We start from the raw sequence: 20,322 nt of genomic DNA, 5'->3' as shown, positions 1-20,322 counted from the left end.
TGTCATCTTTATTGAAAAAAGTAGCATAGATGATCCAGCAGGAAAAGATCAACTTTTCCGGACCTCTCAGTCCTATTTGAATTTAGGGTCACATGATCCTCCAACTTTAGAAACAAATAAAAAGGAAAAAATAGAATTTTAATACAAAAATTTCTTAGGCAGTGCAGGAATTATGAAGAAATCCAGTATTGCCATGTCAGCTGACAAAGGGAAAAAGGAGAAAACTGGCTCCCTAAAAGTAATGGTTTAAATAAATAGAACAATGTTCCATCATGATCCTTCTCTTCTTTTTACATATGTTTGGTTCAGTCTGGGTTTTGATTTAGGCTTAAACTATTAGTAGTTTAGAGGAAAAAACAATAAATGTTTGGCAGCATTTGGAAAATATATTGGAAAAAATTAGTTTTAAAACATTCCATTTGACATTAGTGAGATGATTATTTTGGTCAGCCTATTCTGCCTGGATGTAGAATTCACTGCTGCTATTTTGTTTGTTTTTTCTCTGTTGCATTGAGGTTATCTAGTTTCAGATACAATCTATTAAGTGCAGTATTTTTTTAGTAGCTGAGGTTTTCCCACCTGTCTACCCTAAAACACCTGCAACATATGTTTGTGTAACCCTGCAATGCTCTGTGGTTTGGGCCTTGAGAAATTCCCCCAGAGCTTTTTGCTTATAAACAGCTGAGCAATTCATTTCTCTGATGACAAGTGTTTTTCCCTTGGCATTGAGGCAATAGCACATTTGCTAAAATACGTCTCATTTTTCCTTACATATATTGAAAATCTTTTTCCATTCTTGTCTCTTATTCTGAACCTTCAGATTTTGTGTAAAATTGTGTTTGGTTTTTTTTCCCCTTTTTAATAAAACTAAAAAGGGAGAAAAGAAAATACCTCAACAAAGAAGAGTGTTATCAAGATCCCTCCACTTGCACCTGTATGTAAACTTTTAAACCTGCTGTGTATTCAGGGGGTGAGATACCAGGTGCATTGTAGAACAGCCTGTGACTTGTGTCACACACGAACACGCTTTGCTATATCCTGTCTGTTCTGTAGGTAACGTGATGCAATTTGTCTCCAGAGGCCAGGGAGGAAAAGGGGTTTACTTGGGAATTTGAGCATGTGGGGCAGGATCCTTAGCTGGTGGAAGCTGCTTTTCAGCAGTTTGTGCAGGTTTAGGGGATCGGCTGCATTCAAGGTGATTCTGAGCCCTGGCCTAGGAAAATTGCAGCTGTGGGTATAACTTAGTTCAGCCCTGGAAGAGGATAAAGGCGAAGAAAAAGTCCCCAAGAACCTCCTGGCAGCCGTGGGAATTGGAGTGAGTTAGTCTGGGGCTGGCTGGGAATAGACAGGAGGACAGGGAGACTTCAGCAGGCAAATGAGCTGGGACAGGGGGATCTTTTAGCAAAGGAAAGGCTCAGAAGCAGGAGTGCCTCAGAGATACCTGAAACATTTTCCCCTTTGGACTGTGGCTAATACATTTTGAAGAGACAAAGTCCAAAATCACATCTATTTCTATGTGTTTCTATATGTGAATTTCATACACTGTCCTTTTAAAAGCATAAATTGAGCATTTTCTAGCAGCTGAAACTATATTCACGCTAAATAGACATTAAAATTTGAAGAATTATAAATCCAGCAGGCTTCTCCTACAAAATGGGTGTGAGAAAAGGGGGGGAAGGGGGTTTGTTCTAGTATTGTATTTCTGCTCTCTCTTTCCTTACTAGGGGAAAACCATATATGTGTTAATCTGTACAATGCCCTCAGCCCTCATACAATTTCTTGGAGGGATTCAACAAACTGTACATTTGAAGGATTAATTTCACTGTCATCTTAACATTATCCTTTTAAGAAAAAAATTATTTTATCAAAGTTAGTAACAAAATAATGTACACAAATTGAAAAAGAAAGGGAATAACTTTACTTATTTAAGTAATGAAAAATACAAATTGGATCTTTCTAAACTGCCCAGTGTCAGAAAAAAACTGATTGCTGTGAATATTTTAAGCAACAGAGATATGGTTTTTGTAAATAAATTTAGTCCTTAGTTCTGATACATAGGTTGTAATTTAGGGGATAGCTCAAATTGAATGCTTAGAGAAGAGGAATTACTTTAAAATTCTTAAAAAACAAGCATCGTAATTGTGTAGGTTTTCTGTTCTGCATTTTACATTTAACTTACCAAAACAGTTGAAAAGAATACAAAACTTAAAGGACAAACACAGCGACATAAAGATCATAATCTTCAAAATAATGTATTTTTTACTGTTTGAATTTCAGTTTTCTGAAGTATTTAAATTTTCTGTGGTGATACGTCACAGATACTTGTCTGCTAACATATATATCAGGTTGAATATTGAAAATTTTGAAATATATTGAAAATATAAAATAATTTATTATTCAATATAAAAATATTGAATTTTTTTGAGATGATATATCAGTGATGCTACAAAAGAAGTCATGGTAGTAACCCTTGCATTTACTCTATTTTATTTCTAATGTTTTTTCAGAGAGTTTTTTTTCACTGCATGTAATAGTACTTTAAACTGCTGCTTCCTTTGATACCTTTAAACCTCACAGGAATTTAAATAGGCTTCTGTGAAAGTAATGCTTGAGCCTCATTCATATGTTTGAGTTAGATGTTATTCCTATTAATGGCTTTAAGTGCTTAGATAGTAGATCAGCTTTTCATGTCTTCAATTGCTTGCCATTTCTGCATAAATATGTTTCAAGATACTGTTCCAAATTTTCCTTTTGGTTTGGTTTTGGGTTTTATTGAATTCAGAAGCAATGTGTAATAATCTTTTTAATTCAGAAGCAATGTGTAATAATCTGGTACTGTTCCACATGATCTTTTCCTCTTGGTTTTGGGTTTTATTTAATTCAGAAGCAATGTGTATTAATCATTTTATTATTTATTGGGTGGTGAAAAAGAAATTTCAATGTTTTTGCTAACTATCAATATATACCGAGTTATTGGAAGAAAATTGCAAATCTGGCTAACGTTTGGTAACTTGTACTTTACAAAAAGCTGTCTTATGGCTTAGAAGTGCCCATTATTTTATCCATCTCTTATTCTTCAACCTTACCCTTCCAAATATGTAAAGAAAGAAGTTACTTAATTCATAGGAGAAAAGTTACACTGTTTGATTACTCAGACAGAAGTCTCAGAACCATCAGTTATCCTCATCACGTCAGTTTGGATTTGATTATCATAGAAATGTATTGAATTACCAAACTAGAGCAATAGTAACTAAAGCTGATTCATTGTTATTGCTGTCAGTTGATGAGGACTGACTTTCAAGCTCTATGAATTGGTAGAGTTATTCAAACATTGTTTGTATAACAGGAGATGAAAAATGTAGAACAGCCATTACAGTGTGGGTGGTAGGATAGATGAGAATTTTTTTAATGCTTGTCTAATAGCTTTTAGTTGCTTCATTTTTTAATGAACATTACAAACATATATGTTTAAAATGTTTATTGTGTTTCCAAAGAAAGAAAATGAGACATTTCATACAAGATTAAGTCTAACTGCAGGAAACAATCTGGAAATTCCCACCCTTAAATATGCTTCCAGAAATCATCCTGGCCTTTGGTATCTACCAATTCTATAAATTTTCTTTCTTCCTTTTGTGCTCTTGCAATGTTTTGGTCCTTAAAATTCAAGTCCTGTATCCTCCTCCAAAAACAAGATTTTCAAGGAAGGAGGGCTATCTGTAGGTATGTGGAAAATGAGAGGATAAGACTGTAGATACTCCAGTCTGTAATGAAATCTGAAGAGCAGATATACCATGTGAAACTGAAACACCTGAAGACTAACTCTGTCAAAAATATAATATTCTCACCTGTGAACAATGGTTTTGGAAAGGTCAATGCATGGTTCACTAAAACTGTATTTACTACTAGCAGGACTTAAGAAGGCAGATCAGAATATAAGGCAACAGCCAATAAATGATTAAACCTTTGTAGCAAGTATTTAGAAAGTATTTAGATATCTTTTATACAAATCTGATCACTATGCTTTCCACTAAAGTGGAAAAATTTTTACCACTTTACCATTTTCTCTTGCACTAGAAATTATTTAAGCCATTTCTCATTTATATATATATATTTTTAAGGGCCTCTCTGTACCACTCTGTTATTTCATTTCCATCTGCATGCAAGTTTTTTTCACTTAAAAATATTTGCTTTTCCCTCCAAATAGTGTCCTTCAGGATGGATGCAATCAATCATGATACTTTATGCATATACTGCAGGCTATGCTTAATGTTCAATGGATTCTTAGATCCCAAAAGGATGATTTCAGGACTACTGAAGGCAGCATATTCCATGAAAGAGTTTCATTGTGTCAGAAGTGGACAATAACAAGTGGATTCTGGTTTCAATATTAATTATATATATTTTATTATAGAACAACAGTTCTTTATTCATGGCCTCGGTTTTCAGTAGGGTGAAACTTGGAGAGGAAAAATAGGCTCTGTGTGCCATCTAGTGGGATTGTTCAGGCTGTCTCACTAAAATTAATTCTTTGCTTAACAGAGATACTGCTAGTGATGTATTCAGTTCAAAATAATTGCTGTAGTTTCTCCATACTCTTACCATTTTCTTTAAAAGCATAGCACTTTAGCTTGGAGGTGGTCAAATTCTATACCTGACCTGCAGGAAGAAATCATATCAGTATCTGATCTTGTGCAAGAATTATTGATTTAATTAGGAATGTTACCACTACAGCAAACTGACTCTTCCATGTGGAAGAGTACTGATTTCCGTGAGCATGGAATGGACTTACAGGTAGAATTTGGTTTGATGTTAAGTATTTTGAGTCTTCACTTTAATGTAAATGACATTACTGCCTCGAAAAAATAAGATCCCAGGAAAACAAATTGTTCTGTAAGTTTCTAATCATCTTTAATGAACATATTTCATGTCTCTGCTTAAAGTGTCCCAGAAATTTACAATGAAGTACTTCTTTTATTTTTTAGCGAAATCCAAGACCGGTGACTCATCAGTTCCAACAAAATTTAGATTATTACAAAGCACGTGGAGCAGACTTGATGAACAAAACCCGGTAAGCTATTTCTAAATATATATTCAGCAAATTAAGACTTTACATTAAAACATGTTTCAGAAGTCACGTTTATACTAAACAGGAATTACATAAGCAGTATTAAAAGCATTAATTTCAAATCTGTCCCTTAACTATTATTACATTAAAAAATTGAAGTTTTTACTTGTAGTATTGCAGTCACTTGCTGGCATAATTTTAATGGAGGCTGACGACACTTTTACACAGTGACAAGTATCCTAAAAACGGAGTAAAACACTGCCAGTGTGAGTTCTGTAGCTGAACTAATTCTGATGATAATGCACCTAATTATAAGCTGGAGTATCCATGTACCAGAAGCTAAGTTAAGTTGAATTAATGTAAATCCAGTTTGAAGTAATTTTTATAAAACTTTACCTCTCGTCTTTTAGAAGTGGTTTGTATCAATAACACCAAAATTCCTCATCAAGGCCATATTATCTGGGTGGCCAGAAGGTGGGTGCCAGTGGCAGGTGACTGCTGGTGGCTGCAGGTCAGTCCAGCACAAGAGATAAAGCTTCAATTGACACAGTCACAGGCAGTTTCTTGGGCTGCACGTGGCCCCAGCCGTTCACTATGCCTGCTGATTCATGGGAACTTGCTGCCTTTTGGACTTTTGCATCGCTGTCACATTCTGTTGAAATCAGCTACATTAAAAGCCAACTCAAATTAAAATGGTGTCGTTTGAGAAGCTTTTAAAAAGGGACAAAGAAGCAGAAATTAAAGCTAAGTAGAGTGACTACAAAACAGCCTTTTTCTTTATAATTCAGGCTTTAAAGTTGAGAACAGGTGTCAAAAATTGCTGCATTCTATTGCATTTTCTTAATGTTTTTACTTATTCTTTTGAAAAATTATCTGCAGTGTTGCCTAAACTGTAAAAATAAGTTGTTTGAAGTTTCAAAAAGAAAGATTTCAAGGATTTTGAAAAAGCAAGTAAATCATAAAGCCCAAACAAGAATGACACCTGCTGGAAGCCTAAATTCCAAGAAGAATTGATTAAATCTATGTAGGAATATAAATTATTTGCACACATAGACTACACACCAAATGAGATAAGAATAATTCAGATAGAAGAAAATCTGGGATAAATTCATCTCAAGACAGGAATGCTTAGAGTAGGTCATATGTGGTAAAGTTGTTTAAAATTGGACTAGGGAGAGAATTGGAAGATGTACATTAGGAAATGTTTCTGCAGTGAGCAGAGATGTATTAAATCAAGTACCAGGTCTATTTAATCTTTAATTCCACAGGCTCAGTGATATGTTTAAAATATCTTGACAAATCTCTACTATATATTGCTTATTTTATCACATATAAAACTTTTTAATCGGTCATATTCATCTATTTGTCTCTCATCTCTTGTAATGATTACTTACTGAAAAGAGAAATGCCTTTGAATAAGGCCTCCAAAACAAAACATTTCCATCTTAGCAGAAAACTGCAGAGATTGAATCATCTTCCTACTGCTAGTTTAAAAATACACCATTCACAGTCAAGGTCAATGATGCTTATTGTGATGAAACAAAATTGTTTGCTTCGTGGATGGAATTCACGTCTCCTTGATACTCATATTTTTAAACTGATGCCTTACTTTTAAATGCATCTGCTGATAACTCTACAATGTAAATCAATCAGTATTTTTCTTGTAATTGTTGTGCATGTCTGGTACATTTAGATGGCTAAAATGTAGATTGATCCATGTTTGATGGCTGTAATCATCCTTTGCATTAATATATCAGACATTTAAATGGTAAGAAGTAGACACATTGTTCTTATTTTACTGAACTTCAGTTCACTTTTAATGTAAGTCCTCCAGAAATGTATCACCCCACTATTGTTCATTTTCTGAAGCTGTCATTCAGAGAAATTGTACAGATTTTACTTCACAATACATTTTTTAAAACCACCTCTTGAAAAGATATTTAGATAGCATCATTATTTATTTTTCATTAATTTATACATGTTCTGAGCTGATCATTAGCAGTGTCAGTTCATAGCACAGCCAAATCACACCACAGGTTATTAGGAGCTGTGATAACTATCCTTTCCAGTTGTCATGTACTTCTAAAACATTCTTGCATTTTACTGTTGGAAGCATTTTTAAAAATAGTGTTTCGGACATAAAGGCTTGGCAATTGTTCGTGTTTATTGTTCCAGTAAAATGAAGTTTTTTTTCAAAAAGTCTCTTTCCAACCATCTGAAAAATGCAAAGAAACGAATTTGTTACAGTGTACATATATATCAAAGCAGCAAATCAAACAGTGTAGAATTAAAACTGACACCTTTTTATTAAGCAAAATATAGCTGAAAAATAAAGAAAGAAACAATCTGCTGGACACAAATACACAAGCCTCTGTATAAGCTTTGTTTCCTGCATCTCTGTACTATCACAATTCCCATGATACATGAAGCTCAAAGTGTCCAGTGGCTTTGTTGCTCAGGTGGCCTGTCAGTGTAAATCACGTACTTTCAGCAAATTTTTTGTGCAAAGTCAAGGGGGTTTATTAGTGATTGCCAAGGTTCTAGGTTTAGAGACAATGTAAACCTAGGACTCAATGTGCAAGCCATTATCTTCCTTCTAAGTTAATGTTTCAGGTGAGCGAGTGATATGTACCACCCCAAAGTCCAACTTTAGTGATTATTTTCAGTAAACGGAGGGAAAAAGTACACTATGGGTTCTGAATCTCAGCCATATTACTGGTATGACCCCCAAAATTGGCAATGTAATGAGATTTATTGCCAACTGTTGATAACTGATTGAGATCCCATTCAGCTTGATCTTACCTGTTAGCAGGTTCCTATTAAAAAAAAAAAATAGAAAACTCAGCCTACTACAGGCAGATTATTAAAAAGAAGCAATCCATTGAGTGGTGATTCATGTACCCAACTCCTTTTCTTGTCCGGCATAATTCACTAGAACAGCAACTTCACTTTGAAATGCTGACATTTGTGCTCCTGTGTCTACTGCAAAAATAACCAAATATTTTAAATGGCCCAAGGGAAAAGTGATTATCAAATCTCCCTGGCTGTTTTCTGTGAGCCTTCACATATAAATCCACTCCATCCAGTGGCTATCCCTCACTCTGGACTGGTTAATCTGGTAAATCCAGGCTCTGGAGGGTCTGAGAGGACCAAAGTGTTGGACTTCTCAGGGGAGTGACTCATGTCCTTTGATCTTCAGTGGGAGTGTTCTGGCATCCTTCCTGGCAAAAGAAGCCAATAAAAGTCTCGAGGGGTTGGTCTGTACAGGTTACCCCTTAGTGGCTGAAGTTGTTTAACAGCTTGGACTTAAGATATTTCTCAGGTGGAATCTCAGCTTTAGTCTCATGAAGTACTTTTCACACTGCTGTTGTTGCTTCCCCCACCTTTTCAGGGGGGTCTCCTCTAATTATTCTCATTTCCAGATGGAGTGAGACTGTTCATTGCACAGCCTGAGCAACGCTGGGTGAATGTTCATACCCTTGAAGGAGGCTGTTTAAGGTGTATTGCCCTCCCTTCCAAGCTTTGCCAGCTGAGCAGTGGTTAAAGGCAGAGTATGGGCGTTCAATTGCCTGAAGTAAACTGGAAACCACAACTCTCTGTTGGCTCCTTCACCACCCAGGCAGGACAATTAGAAGGGGACTTTGAGACCAACCCATCAATGCTCAATCACATGGGTGCTTATATTATGGCTATTGAGTTTGCAGTGGTGGTGTTGCACTGTTAGTGGAACCAAATCAGCTATAACTTCAGAAATTCCATTTTGTGCTGCAGTAAAGACCCAGCACTGTGATACACCAGTAATCCTTGAATCATTCAGTGCAGGCACCGCATGGAGTGAGTGCACTACTGTCTCTGGACTTCTTTTAGAGTCAGGTTCAGCAGGGTCAGGGTCAGGAGCCATCAAACATCCAAAAACTCTCCTCCTCCCCTTCAGTTGGGGGGTGCAAACCTGGCCTCAGCAAAGCACCTGAAGCTTTTACAAATCAGTGATTGTTTGAGTCACTAACCGTTAACACTTCAGTCTCACAGCTACTCAGTTTGTTTTTGAAACCATTTGGACCTCCTGCAACAGTATTTTATACACTTCTGCACGTGCTTTCCTCGTAGTGACTTTGTCATTCACTCTCAGATGACTGTGGAGGGACATTCTGTGACACCAGCAGCAATCAATAAAATCGGAGGCACAGAAACATCCTGTAATTATTATCCACCAATCATTCTTTCCCAGCTTCCATAAACTGGGAAGCAACACTTGGTCCCAGCCTCTGCACTGCTGTTCCTTCTAAAACATTCTAGATGCCATCTTTCTTCATCACCAGTATATATGGCAGAAGCACCCCATACGGCTTGGGGCTGTATCTTGTGAGTGTGAGGCTCTCATACTGCCTTCTGATAGCTCTCCTTTTCTGTCTATTCTGAGTATCTATTCTGATTCTAAACAACTCAGCTGTTGTTATTTTCTGGATATGTTCTATATGTGTGTGCATGTTTGTATTGTGAATTCTAAAAAAAACCCATCTCTGGAGACAAATAGAGAAATTAGAGGAAGAGCAAAATCAAAATTACTCTTCCAGGTGTCTGCAGAAGTTACAAATTACCCGTATTAATTTATTTGAAGTTTATTTTTAGTTTAACTTCCCCAAAACATTGTAAAGCTATTTTTCCCCAGTACAATGATTGTGTTGGTTTTAATTACATTTCTTCATGTTTTTAAAGGACAGCTATTTATATCATGGAAGTACAGATCAGTAAAGTAAAACCTCTGGAGTGAAAAGGTCTTTGTGGTTGTGATATATTTCTGTGAAGGGTATTTCAACCATTAATTATATAAGGCAGGGAATTATTGCATGAACAACTAGGAATGGCTTTGCTAATCTGTGGGTTATGTGAACACTTCCACTGGGAATTAAAAGGTTCTTTGCCTCTTTATTTTAGACAAATTAAATGGTTTGACAATTTCTTCATTCTTAATGTTGCATGTAACTGAAGTGAATTAAATAGCCACTGTAGTTAAAAATAAAAAGTAACAATTATAAGGATTGTGATTCAGTATATGTGTTATACCCTGAAGCAGATCTTCAGCAAAATCACTTTGGAAATCAAGATTCCTGTTAAAAAGTGCTTGGTTTAAAATGATTGGGCTGGGCAGAAGGTGAACTCAGAGCAAGAGACATCTAGCTCTGCCAATCTAAAAGGACAGTCCAGTGCTTTCCTTGCTGAAAGAAATGTTTGTGGTTGACTCATTTTAAACATTGGAGAGAATTTAATCTAACAGAAATAAATATTAAAGCAGTCCTCAAATAAGTGCAAAAATTCAATTTTATAAAGTTTTTGATTCTGTAGAGCCTGAATTGCTATTTATCACTCTTCTTTTTTCTTTTTTTCTTTTTGATTTAGGAAGGCAAATTTAAAAAATAAGGAAAATTGGTACAAACTCACTTTGTTTGGAGTTAGTCTGCATTTTTCAGGGAGAAGGACCAAAAAAAATTGTCCACTTCTGGTTGGGAAAAAATTGATACCACACCCAGTCCCTGTGGTCTCTGTGTGTATTCCAGTGCAACTGTAGTAAAACACCTTCTCTGTAATGTTCCAATCTTGGATTTTTATCTCCATGTTTTGAAGAACTATGCATGTATGGCTGTGCCTGTGCAAACCATTGGCAATGATGCAATGATTTCTCCTCCTCTTTTCTCAGTGCCAGTGCTAAAGCCGCCCCTCTGAACATCAACAAAGTCTCCAACAGCTTACTGAATTTTGGCCGAAAGCTCATTGCTCCGGCCATGGCTTCGGGTGGGGCAGTGGGCACTCCTGCTGGCGGGAGCAGCTTCCCTCCCTCTTCAATGCCAAGCAGGAGCACAGTGGAAGCCTCTCAGCACCAGCAGCACCACCAGCAGCAGCAGCACCACCACCACCACCAGTCACAGCAGCAGAGGATGATGAAGTCTGAGAGCATGCCAGTTCAGCTGGGCAAAGGTAAGGGGGAAAGGTGTGGCAGCACCGTGACTGAGGGAAGCTTTGTCATACATCTTCAGGGCTGAAGTTCTTTCTTCTGTTGATTTTTATATCAGTGTGCACATATTTTGAGGAAACAGTAAAAAAAGTATTTTGTTAGTCAGGATGCTTATGCCAAGTACAACAGCACGTTTGCACTGCAATACAGAATTAGATGTTATCTCAAGAATGTACAAATACTGTAAGAAGTTTTGAACTTCTAAAAATGTATGAACCAGAAACTGCATCAGACAGGCCACCAAACTAATCACTACCATATGAAACATGAGCCAGTTAACTTTTCAGATTTTTACATGCAACCTTTTTTTAAATGGAAGACTAATTTCATACATGTCTTTCAGGTTATTGGCAAAAAATCCCGTGCATAACAGTATTAGCTAAATACATAATAATAACTGAAGGAAGTTGGAGAGGAATTCTTAATAAAGAAATTCTTATTCCCTTTAGAATGTGTGGAGCTTATTTTAAAAGTTATTTGAACCGTAATATGAACTTGTCTTTTAACATGACCCTCTGCAATTTATTTAGTAAACACTGTGTCTTTTTCTTAAGCCTTTTTATATTTCTTGAGGACAGCTTATTCAAACAACAAACTCACAAGCTCAGCTTTGGTAGTTGTTTGCTATACTCTGCCACACTCAAGGTAGGTTCCTGCTTTTCACCTCCAGCCAGCCCATGGCAGTATGCACTTTTCAAGGAGTATGTAGAGCAAAACAGGACCTGCTGCTTTTAGCAACTCATCCAGTGTCATGGTTATGAGCTTGAGGCTGGTGCTGGTTGACCTAAACCTTGGCATAGGATTGCATCTTTTTATTTTTTTTCACCAGATTTGAAAGTGTAAAAGAAGGGAAATAACACTTCATAGCTGCAGTTGGTGTTCTCTCACTTTGCTGTGGCACCCATATGGTCCAAAGGCCCTTTCATGATGCATGGCATCCCCAGCAGACACTGAGGGAGCCAAACTGAAAGGTACAGCTGTTCTTTTGGAGCAGGCACATACAGGCATTTCTGTAAGGGCCACTGCAGCTGCTTGGCAAAATCTAGATATGCAGCTTCTCTCAGTTACAGGAGAATCTCAAAACTTGCTCCGGCAAGGGTTTTACAGTACAGAGGTGAAACTGAAATGCGGTGAAACTTTGATACAAATCCTCTTCACAACAATGGAAGTAAAATTAGGTGTAGAACAAAATTATTTACACTGTTTCAGAGAGACTTTTTCTTTGATTTTTTAAGAGTTTTCCATAGTTCTCTTATCACATTATTCTCCTCCCCCCTTTTGAGTTTAAAAGTGGTTCTTGGGTAGCTGTTTTCTTTCACTGCTTAATGTAGTAAAAGCACACCATTTGAAAAAACTTCTATAGATGGGATTGATTGTAGCTTAATCTTGATGTGGCTGCTAAAGGATGGCCTGTTGTATGGGCCAATTAACATATATAATCAGGAAATGCACCTTTCCAGACAAGAATCAGAATAACAAATTGTAGTTATGTTTGGTCATTGTTATGTACAAGCTGTGCACATATTGCTTTATCAACAGGAATATGGAGATTTGGTAAAGTTATGAAGAATGTATGATGTAGGGCACAAAGCATTTTCATGGTAAGTGGAAAAAACATACTGCAGCTTCCTCTTAGTATATTCTGTCTATCCATATTTGGTACAGCCTTTGCAAAGTAATTTAAGGGCAAAAAATGTAAATACACTATTTTTAATAGGTTCAGATGACAGAGTTTTGTTTTACATATTAGTGACATTTTTCTTGCGTTTGTTGTTCCAGACCTGTACAGTTATAAGTATTTTGCCTGTAATTGTATAAAAATTTCAAATGATGGCAGCTATGCTTGCAAGTGCCATACTTTGTATTTTTAAAGAGACACAAAAGGAAATAGAAAGTATTTTAGAGGGTCCCCAGTGAATTCTCTCTGAAGTAAGTTTAAATGTTCAGCAAAAAAATCCCTATTTGCTGCACCATGGTGGAGACACACTAAAAAGTCTTTCGAAGCTTGCTGCAGTGACCTTTGTAAACAGCACAAGCTCCATCACACCTTAAAAGCAAGAGTAAGTCTTTTCTGTTCTGTGGAGGACAGTAACACCACCTCAAAAAAGATCTGTACAGAAAATCCAGTGAATGAGGGTACTCTCCACAGCTGCCAGTACTTCCATCCTGGGCATTGAGATTCAGGATTTAAAATATATTCATACTCTTAGAAGCTCTCATTTCACTCATGTTTGTGCTGAACTTTTTAGCTTCTATGCTGGCTTTTTTTCTAGCTCTGGATTCTGCTGTAGTTTTTTGAGTATCTAAAAACTACTTGTCAAGGCTCCCAAATTACTAACTAGCTGTCACTAATTGTCTCCTGTTCTTGTTCTTCCCTGTGTGTTCAGCTCTCCTCAGCCTCCTGGAGCCTAGTTATTTAGCTGAGGTAGGCAGAGACATGGATTTAGGATTTAAATTGAAAGACATTTGCACTTCCAGCTGATGTAATACACACAGATGTTCAGTTGGACAGTATAACAGGCCAAAGTGCTGTAAATCTAACGGGCATCAAGCCATAAAATAAGTAATCCATTTTTTTCTTACTGGTCTTTTCAGGTTTGAATGCTGAAGTAGTGCTGATAATTTAAATTAATATGTAGAGATTTGTACGTTTGAAGAGATTAAATTAACTGGCTGATCTACTTTGTGAAGAAGTCCTTGGTAGCAAAATACCTTGCAGGACTGTCAAAATAATCCTCTCCCAGTTTTAACAGCTCTGTTTCAACAGAGTTACCACTCACAAACCAGCTACCATTCATGCTGCCATACTCTAGATGAGGGATGATTGGGTTACATAATCAGTTGTAATTACTTCTCACTCCAAAGTTTTGGTACTTGCTGAATTTCTGTAAGAAAAAAAATGCATATAATTTAGATAATGTAAATGGGAAAAAGAACAGACGGGAAAAAAACCCAACCATAATTGCAAGCCTGTAATTCCAGATGAGTCTTCAGCATTACAAATCACAGCTGAACGAAGTATCCAGACATCTAATTGGAAATTCAGTTCCTCCTAATAATATATTAGTACCATTCAGCCTGTCCTCAGCACAGAAGAAGATCGGGTATCATTACTGATTACTTATGCAAGGTAGCCTGCTATCAGAAGAGGGATTAAAACATTCTCTTGATCCTGCACAGTGAAGTAATTCATTGGCACAAAAGTTGAATTCAGATACTGAGTTTATTGGATTTTCAGTTGAGGTGGTTATTTTGAAAGATAAAAGAAATTATAATGAAAAAAAATGGGGAAAAAAGCTCAATAATTGCCCTGTGTGTTCCAGTGGATCCTTCATCATTCAGAAACTGGATATTCTTTGATTACCAAATGGCAGTGTATTGCCAAGAAAAAAAAGCATTTCTCTTTCTCTTCTTCCCTGATAGTGCGAGATACAGTTTTCCTTCTAGGTCATTTCATGGTGAAACCCAAAAGGTTTTGATTTAAATGCAGCTCTATCACAAGGACACATTAGAGGACCAGTTAAAAGACAAAGTTCTGCCAAAACTGTATTTAAAGAGTTTCCAGGCTACTCTTTGTTTTTATGAGTTGATACTACTATGGTATTTGTTGTAACACAAACAGAATTTCCATAGTCAACATGTATGCCCTAAAGAAATGATCCCCGCAATTTAGAATTATTTATAAAGTTAAATAATTATTTAGAATTATTTATTTATCTCTAGAAAATGAGTATGCTTTTCATGTGGATAAAGAAATTGTCCTCATTAATAGCAGAAATGAGTACAAATTAAAGGAGTAAAACACAGATTGACAAATGTGGGGTTTTTTTTCTTTTTAAAAAACATATAAATATACATATTATTAGGCAATTATGAATCTTTTGACAGCAAGGATACAACTTCTGAGCTCCACAGTATAAGAGAGACATGGAGTGAGTCCTGTGGAGGGCTCCGAAGATTAGGGGACTGGAGCACCTCACGACAAAATTGAGGGAGCTGGAACTCTTTGGCCTTGAGAAGAGAAGACAGACAAGGGATAGTGTCTACAGGGAGGTGTGAAGAGGGTGGAGCCCCCAAGTCTTTTCTTGGTGGTGCCAAGAAGTAGAACAAAAGGCAATGGGCAGAAACTGATGCACAGGAAATGTTGCCTGAATATGAGGAAGAACTTCCTTACTGCGTGAGTGACCGTGCCTTGGAACAGATTGCCCAGAGGAGTTGTGGAGTCCCCTTTGCCGGAGATACTCAAAAGCCATCAGGACACAGTCCTGAGTAACGTGTCCTAAGGGACCCTGCTTGAGCAAGGGGCTTGGGCCAGTGGTCTTCCAACCTCAGCCATTCTGTGAAGCTCTCAAATAGCAGAATGGCACTGTCTCTGTAAACTGCCAGCAAAAAACGGTTTTGACTCTTCAGTTAAGTTTAGATTTTGATCTAAATCATCACTTAAAAGCACTGGGGTTCTGCAGCCTGTGACAACTGGTTATCCAACCTTCCCCTTTCCTTTTGCCTGTCCCTACAGCGCTCTCTCACAATGTCCTTTCTGTTCAAAGCAGGGAGCTCCGGCTGAACCCCCAAAGCCGCGGCTCTTCCCTCGGGCGAGCTGCAGCGGCGGGGCCGCGCTAACGCTGTTGTTTGTTTGCCAGGCGAGGCGGGCGAGGCGGCGCCGCCGGGGCCGGCCCAGGCCCAGCAGCACAGCCCGGCCAGCGCAGGTAGGCCCGGGCGGCGCCCGCCGGCACCGCCGCTGTCCCGCCAGCGAGCGCCGCTGTTGTGCCGGCAGAGAGCTCCGCTCTGCGCGTCCTGCCGAGCTTTGTGTGTGTCTGTGTCTGTGTGTGTGTCTGTCTGTGTCTGTGTGTGTCTGTCTCTGTGTGTCTGTGTTTGTGTGTGAGGGTGTGTGTATGTGTGTGTGTGTGTCTGTGTGTGTGTCTGTGTCTGTGTGTGTCTGTGTGTGTCTGTCTCTGTGTGTCTTTGTGTGTGAGGGTGTGTGTGTCTGTGTGTGTGTGTGTGTCTGTGTGTGTCTGTGTGTGTCTGTGTGTCTATGTCTGTGTGTGTGTCTCTGTGTCTGTGTCTGTGTATGTCTCTGCGCCTATCTGTATGTGTGTCTGTGTCTCTGTCTGTCTCTGCGTGTGTCTGTCTGCCTGCATGTCTGTGTGTGTGGTGGTTTGTGTCTGTCTCTGTGTGTCTTGTGCATGCATCTGTGGGTTTGTGTGCGTCTCTGTGTGTCCGTGTGTCTGTCTATATGTCTCTGTGTGTCTGTGTCTCTTCACAGGCATCCACCGTGCGTCAGCATCTATCTGTGCTACAAACCTCTGTGCTCTTGCACTTTGTAGCCCATTTCCCACTCTGTCATCAGGGCCAGTTCCACCATCATTGTCCCTTTTAGCTGCATTACTTCCCTCCTGTTATATTTGGGGCAGGTATTTTGGGCCGAACATCTGCTGTGGTGCACTTGACTAACAGGGAGCTTACCTGCCTTGGCTGAAATAAAAAGTACATGGATTTGTGTGATGAGGTGGTTTGAATGAATTTTGAAAGTGCTGGAAGCCTTTGCTCCAATTTCACTGCAGGAGAAAAAGGGAAACTAATTTATCTGAAAAGTTTTATAAAACTCATCTCGTTCTTTTTGCAAATTTTAATACTCTACATCCTCACTATAGCAAATGCAGACAGATGAGCAGATCTGAATGGTTTTGAATTATATATAGTGCCATACTTCTGATCTTCTTGGTGCCTTTTTCCTTGCTCTTCTTATAACTATGAAAGGTATTCTTTTCCTCTGTAGGGACCAAACAGAATGAGCCATCAGTTTTTTATGTCTTTTTTGCACGTTCCTCTGATTTTTCATGTGTTTTAGCAGGGACCACCAGTGTTCCTGGTTATATCCCCCATAACTTAACTCAAACTTAGTAAGACCTGAAGCTCACTTTCCTTTAATTGTAAGTCTTTTCCTCCTTGCCATCACCTTTTACTTTATTATATGGCCTAATTTTTGATCACATTAAATTTAAATTATCATTCTCTGCAAGACATCAGAGGTCTCCATGATACCAACAGGTTGGTCCCTTTTTCCACTGTCCCATTTTTGTGTTTTCCAAATGGTTTTGAGGCAGAGCATTTCTCACCCTGGGGTCAGTCCCAGCATCATTAGCAACAGGCAAGTAGTAAGCCACTTAGAAGCCAGCCCATGGAGATAACATTGCTCCTTTTTGCCTCAGAAATTGATGTATTTTTAGTGTGTGAAATCCTGTGCATCATTACTGTGAACTATTTATGCATTTCAGAATGCATATACATATATATATATATATATATATATATATATATATATATATATGTGTGTATATATTTGAAACATCCTACATGGTAATGTATTTTGACTTCTGCATACGTCAGGGATCCTTCCATATTTGTTCTGTGTGCTTCATAAGCGTGTATTTGATTTCCATGTTTATGGGGTTTCTTCAGCCTGTTTTATATAGGCTTTAGGACCTTCTGTTATATGCTTAGATGGTCAGAGATTAGATTTCTCTAATGTTTTTTAAGGAGCTATAATGTATTTATCTGATATTGACAGAATGAGCAGACAAAAATGAGAGTTTCGATTCAGTAGTGTTCTCAGGTTGCTGATTAAGCTGCTCAAGAAGAAGGACACGAATTTAGTTAACTGTACTTTATTGCAATCTTTATGCATTTTGATTCTACATGAAGGGTAAGACTTCTTTTTTCTTTTTCCTTTTTTTTTTTTTTTGAGGAATAATACAAAATTAGAAACTCTGTCCCATTACCTTCTTGTCAAGAGAGTGCAGAATGTACCACACTGCACATTAAGAAAGATGTAAAATCAGTAAGACACAGAACAGTGAAGGTACAAATGGCATTTGTGTCATTGTCCTGAGATCCCAAAATCTGTGTGTTGGTACTACAGTGTTGTTTCCAAAGTTATGTGAGGGTTGTTAATGCCTCAGTGCACAGGGCATACATGATACATCTGAAGGACTTCAGAAGCAACGTGGTGACTCAGTTAAATGTTGTTGCAGCAGCTTCCTTAAGAGTTGGACTCAATGATCTTTGTGGGTCCCTTCCAAGTCACCAAGTCAGAATATTCTGTGATTCATTACATTTCTGTGTTGGGAAAATCATAGATGTCTTTTTTCTTTTCTCTTTCTTTTCTCTTTTTTTTTTTTTTTTTTGACATTAGGGAAAAAAACATATGATTGGTGTGACCTGTCTTTCAGCTTTCATATTTACAGTTGTAAAAACCATGACTCCTCTGGAAATTAGAAAAGACTATCACAATCCAAGGTTCCTGCTTTATGAGTTGCAGCACACTGTAGTTATTCATAAGTGCTGTTCTTTCTGTCTTAATTCTCAATTATATCCCCAGATAATCCATGTCACAGCACTGTTCACAGGGTTGGATGCAAAATAAAAAAAATAGTGTTTCCTAATAATAATTTCCCCAGATTTGCTTGTTCATGCAGAAGGATCAGGTGCATCCTAACCTTTCTTCTTACTTGGGTATCAAACATACAGATGCAGTATTTTTATCACTTCTACTTTACTGTATCTCTGTCTTAGTTTAACTAGATCTTGTATTGCTCTTATTTTTTATTTTCATTATATAATTTAAGGCCATGAGAACCAAACTGTTCAAAGCTCTTGATGTTATTTGAGCAAATTCCTTTTTAGGACACTTGTATTATTCTGTCCACAAAATCTTGTTTGGTTATGCAAGTAGTTGCATATTCTGTTCCTCTGAACTGTGATCCATCTTTTGAAGTGTAGCTGTTTGCAGTGGCCATGAGGACACTTCTCTGTCTTTTCATTTTCTTACTATATTTTTGACATTTTTTTCCTTAGAGCTGTAAGACAGATTATAGGAAAAAAAAAACTTCATACTTCATTTTTTTCCATTGTTTTACCAAGATGTATTATTTCATGTGTGTGGGTTCCTCAAATATATTTAAAGTGTTCTTCTCTCAATATTATCTGTTAATTTTGATCACATAATCTGCTTATTTACAGGTGAATTGTGTTAAGTCCAGGCCATACAGTGAAGCATATGTGAAAAATATACATTGCTCATTGTTTAAGTTTTTTGTTTGTTTTTTTAATCTTCACCCTATAAGGAATATATCTTCTTATTACTAGGATGGTAAAGAGAGGCTATTTAATATGATATATACTTAGTAAATATTTTTCTGTTGCACTTTACTCTGTCCACCAAATACTTTTTTCTTACGTTTAGCATTTATATTGGCTTCTCTTGCTTTGTGAATTGCTTTTATAAATGCTTTACTTGCTAAAATATGTGATTCCATCTGTTCCAAAACTATTTTTAAGTTTACCTACTTCAAAAGCACACTTCCATTTGCCACTATGAAATGCATAAAAAGTCTTTTTTCTTACATAAAGGCAACTATAAGGATAACAATGTTGCCAAGTGACATGATTTCATCCGAAAATTAGAAAATTTCTAAAAATTTCCTTGCAACTGAATAATTTCTGCTGTTTGCCATGCAGTCTTTTTTCCTTTTTCATCTCCAGAATTATTTACAGTGCACATGATTTATGCATATCCCATTTTTCTATAAAATGGGAAGGCAGAAGTTAAGTGAGATCTACAAGAGCATCAGTCTCATGCACTTTTAAGGAAGCTTCTCAGACTAGATGGTAGGTAGTAAGTGCCTGGAGGAGGACTGTGAAGAAACAGAAAAATCCAGTTGAATGAAGTTGGTGGGAAGTAAAAAAATATGTAAAGAAATAAGTTAGAATAAGAAGTTGCAGAAGAGGCAGTATGGAGGGATCTGAAGAAGAGATGGAGGCAGACAGGAAGGTCCACAGAAACAGAGCATAAAATGTAGGAGGGTTGTGGGGGAAGTGAGCAGAAAAAAGCAACAGAGAATGAAGGACAAGATGGGAAGCAATTTATATGAGTTTTCGTCTAGAAAATGTTCAGCATGTTAAACCCAGATCCTTTCTTGGGTTTTGTCATTTAAGGTCTGTTTATTCACACGTAATGTTTTGTTCTTTGCTAGTTCGGTCTCTTTGCATTTAACAGTCTCCTTCCAAAAAGTATATTTCAAATAAATCTGTATTTATTCCCTTAAGAAACTGTGAAAGATTTGATTGCAGAGAATCATACTTAATGCTATAGGTGGTAACATGAAAGCATACCAAAAAAAGAAGAAAGGAAAGAGGGAAACATAAACCCTCTCATCAGAATAGCCATCAAACAAGAGATAGGGAGAAT

General features: G+C 37.4%; 1 protein-coding gene across 8 annotated transcripts in view; it reads left to right on the top strand.

Annotated features, from left to right (window-relative positions):
* Positions 1 to 20,322, top strand: part of TBC1D5 (TBC1 domain family member 5) — a 318,053-nt gene that overhangs the window by 254,145 nt on the left and 43,586 nt on the right. For 6 of the 8 annotated variants that reach the window (XM_077176555.1, XM_077176560.1, XM_077176561.1 and 3 more), the window contains 3 exons: positions 4,983 to 5,068; positions 10,761 to 11,038; positions 15,716 to 15,781. In XM_077176555.1, coding sequence (XP_077032670.1) covers positions 4,983 to 5,068; positions 10,761 to 11,038; positions 15,716 to 15,781 — 430 coding nt within the window. The remainder of the gene's footprint in view (positions 1 to 4,982; positions 5,069 to 10,760; positions 11,039 to 15,715; positions 15,782 to 20,322) is intronic. The other 2 variants (XM_077176564.1, XM_077176562.1) reach the window with 1 other exon arrangement.

Source organism: Agelaius phoeniceus, chromosome 1 (genome assembly GCF_051311805.1).
Source record: "Agelaius phoeniceus isolate bAgePho1 chromosome 1, bAgePho1.hap1, whole genome shotgun sequence".
Classification (NCBI taxonomy): Eukaryota; Metazoa; Chordata; class Aves; order Passeriformes; family Icteridae; genus Agelaius; species Agelaius phoeniceus.
The sequence above is the reverse complement of the archived record's forward strand: the minus strand, read 5'-3'. Positions and strand labels throughout refer to the sequence as shown.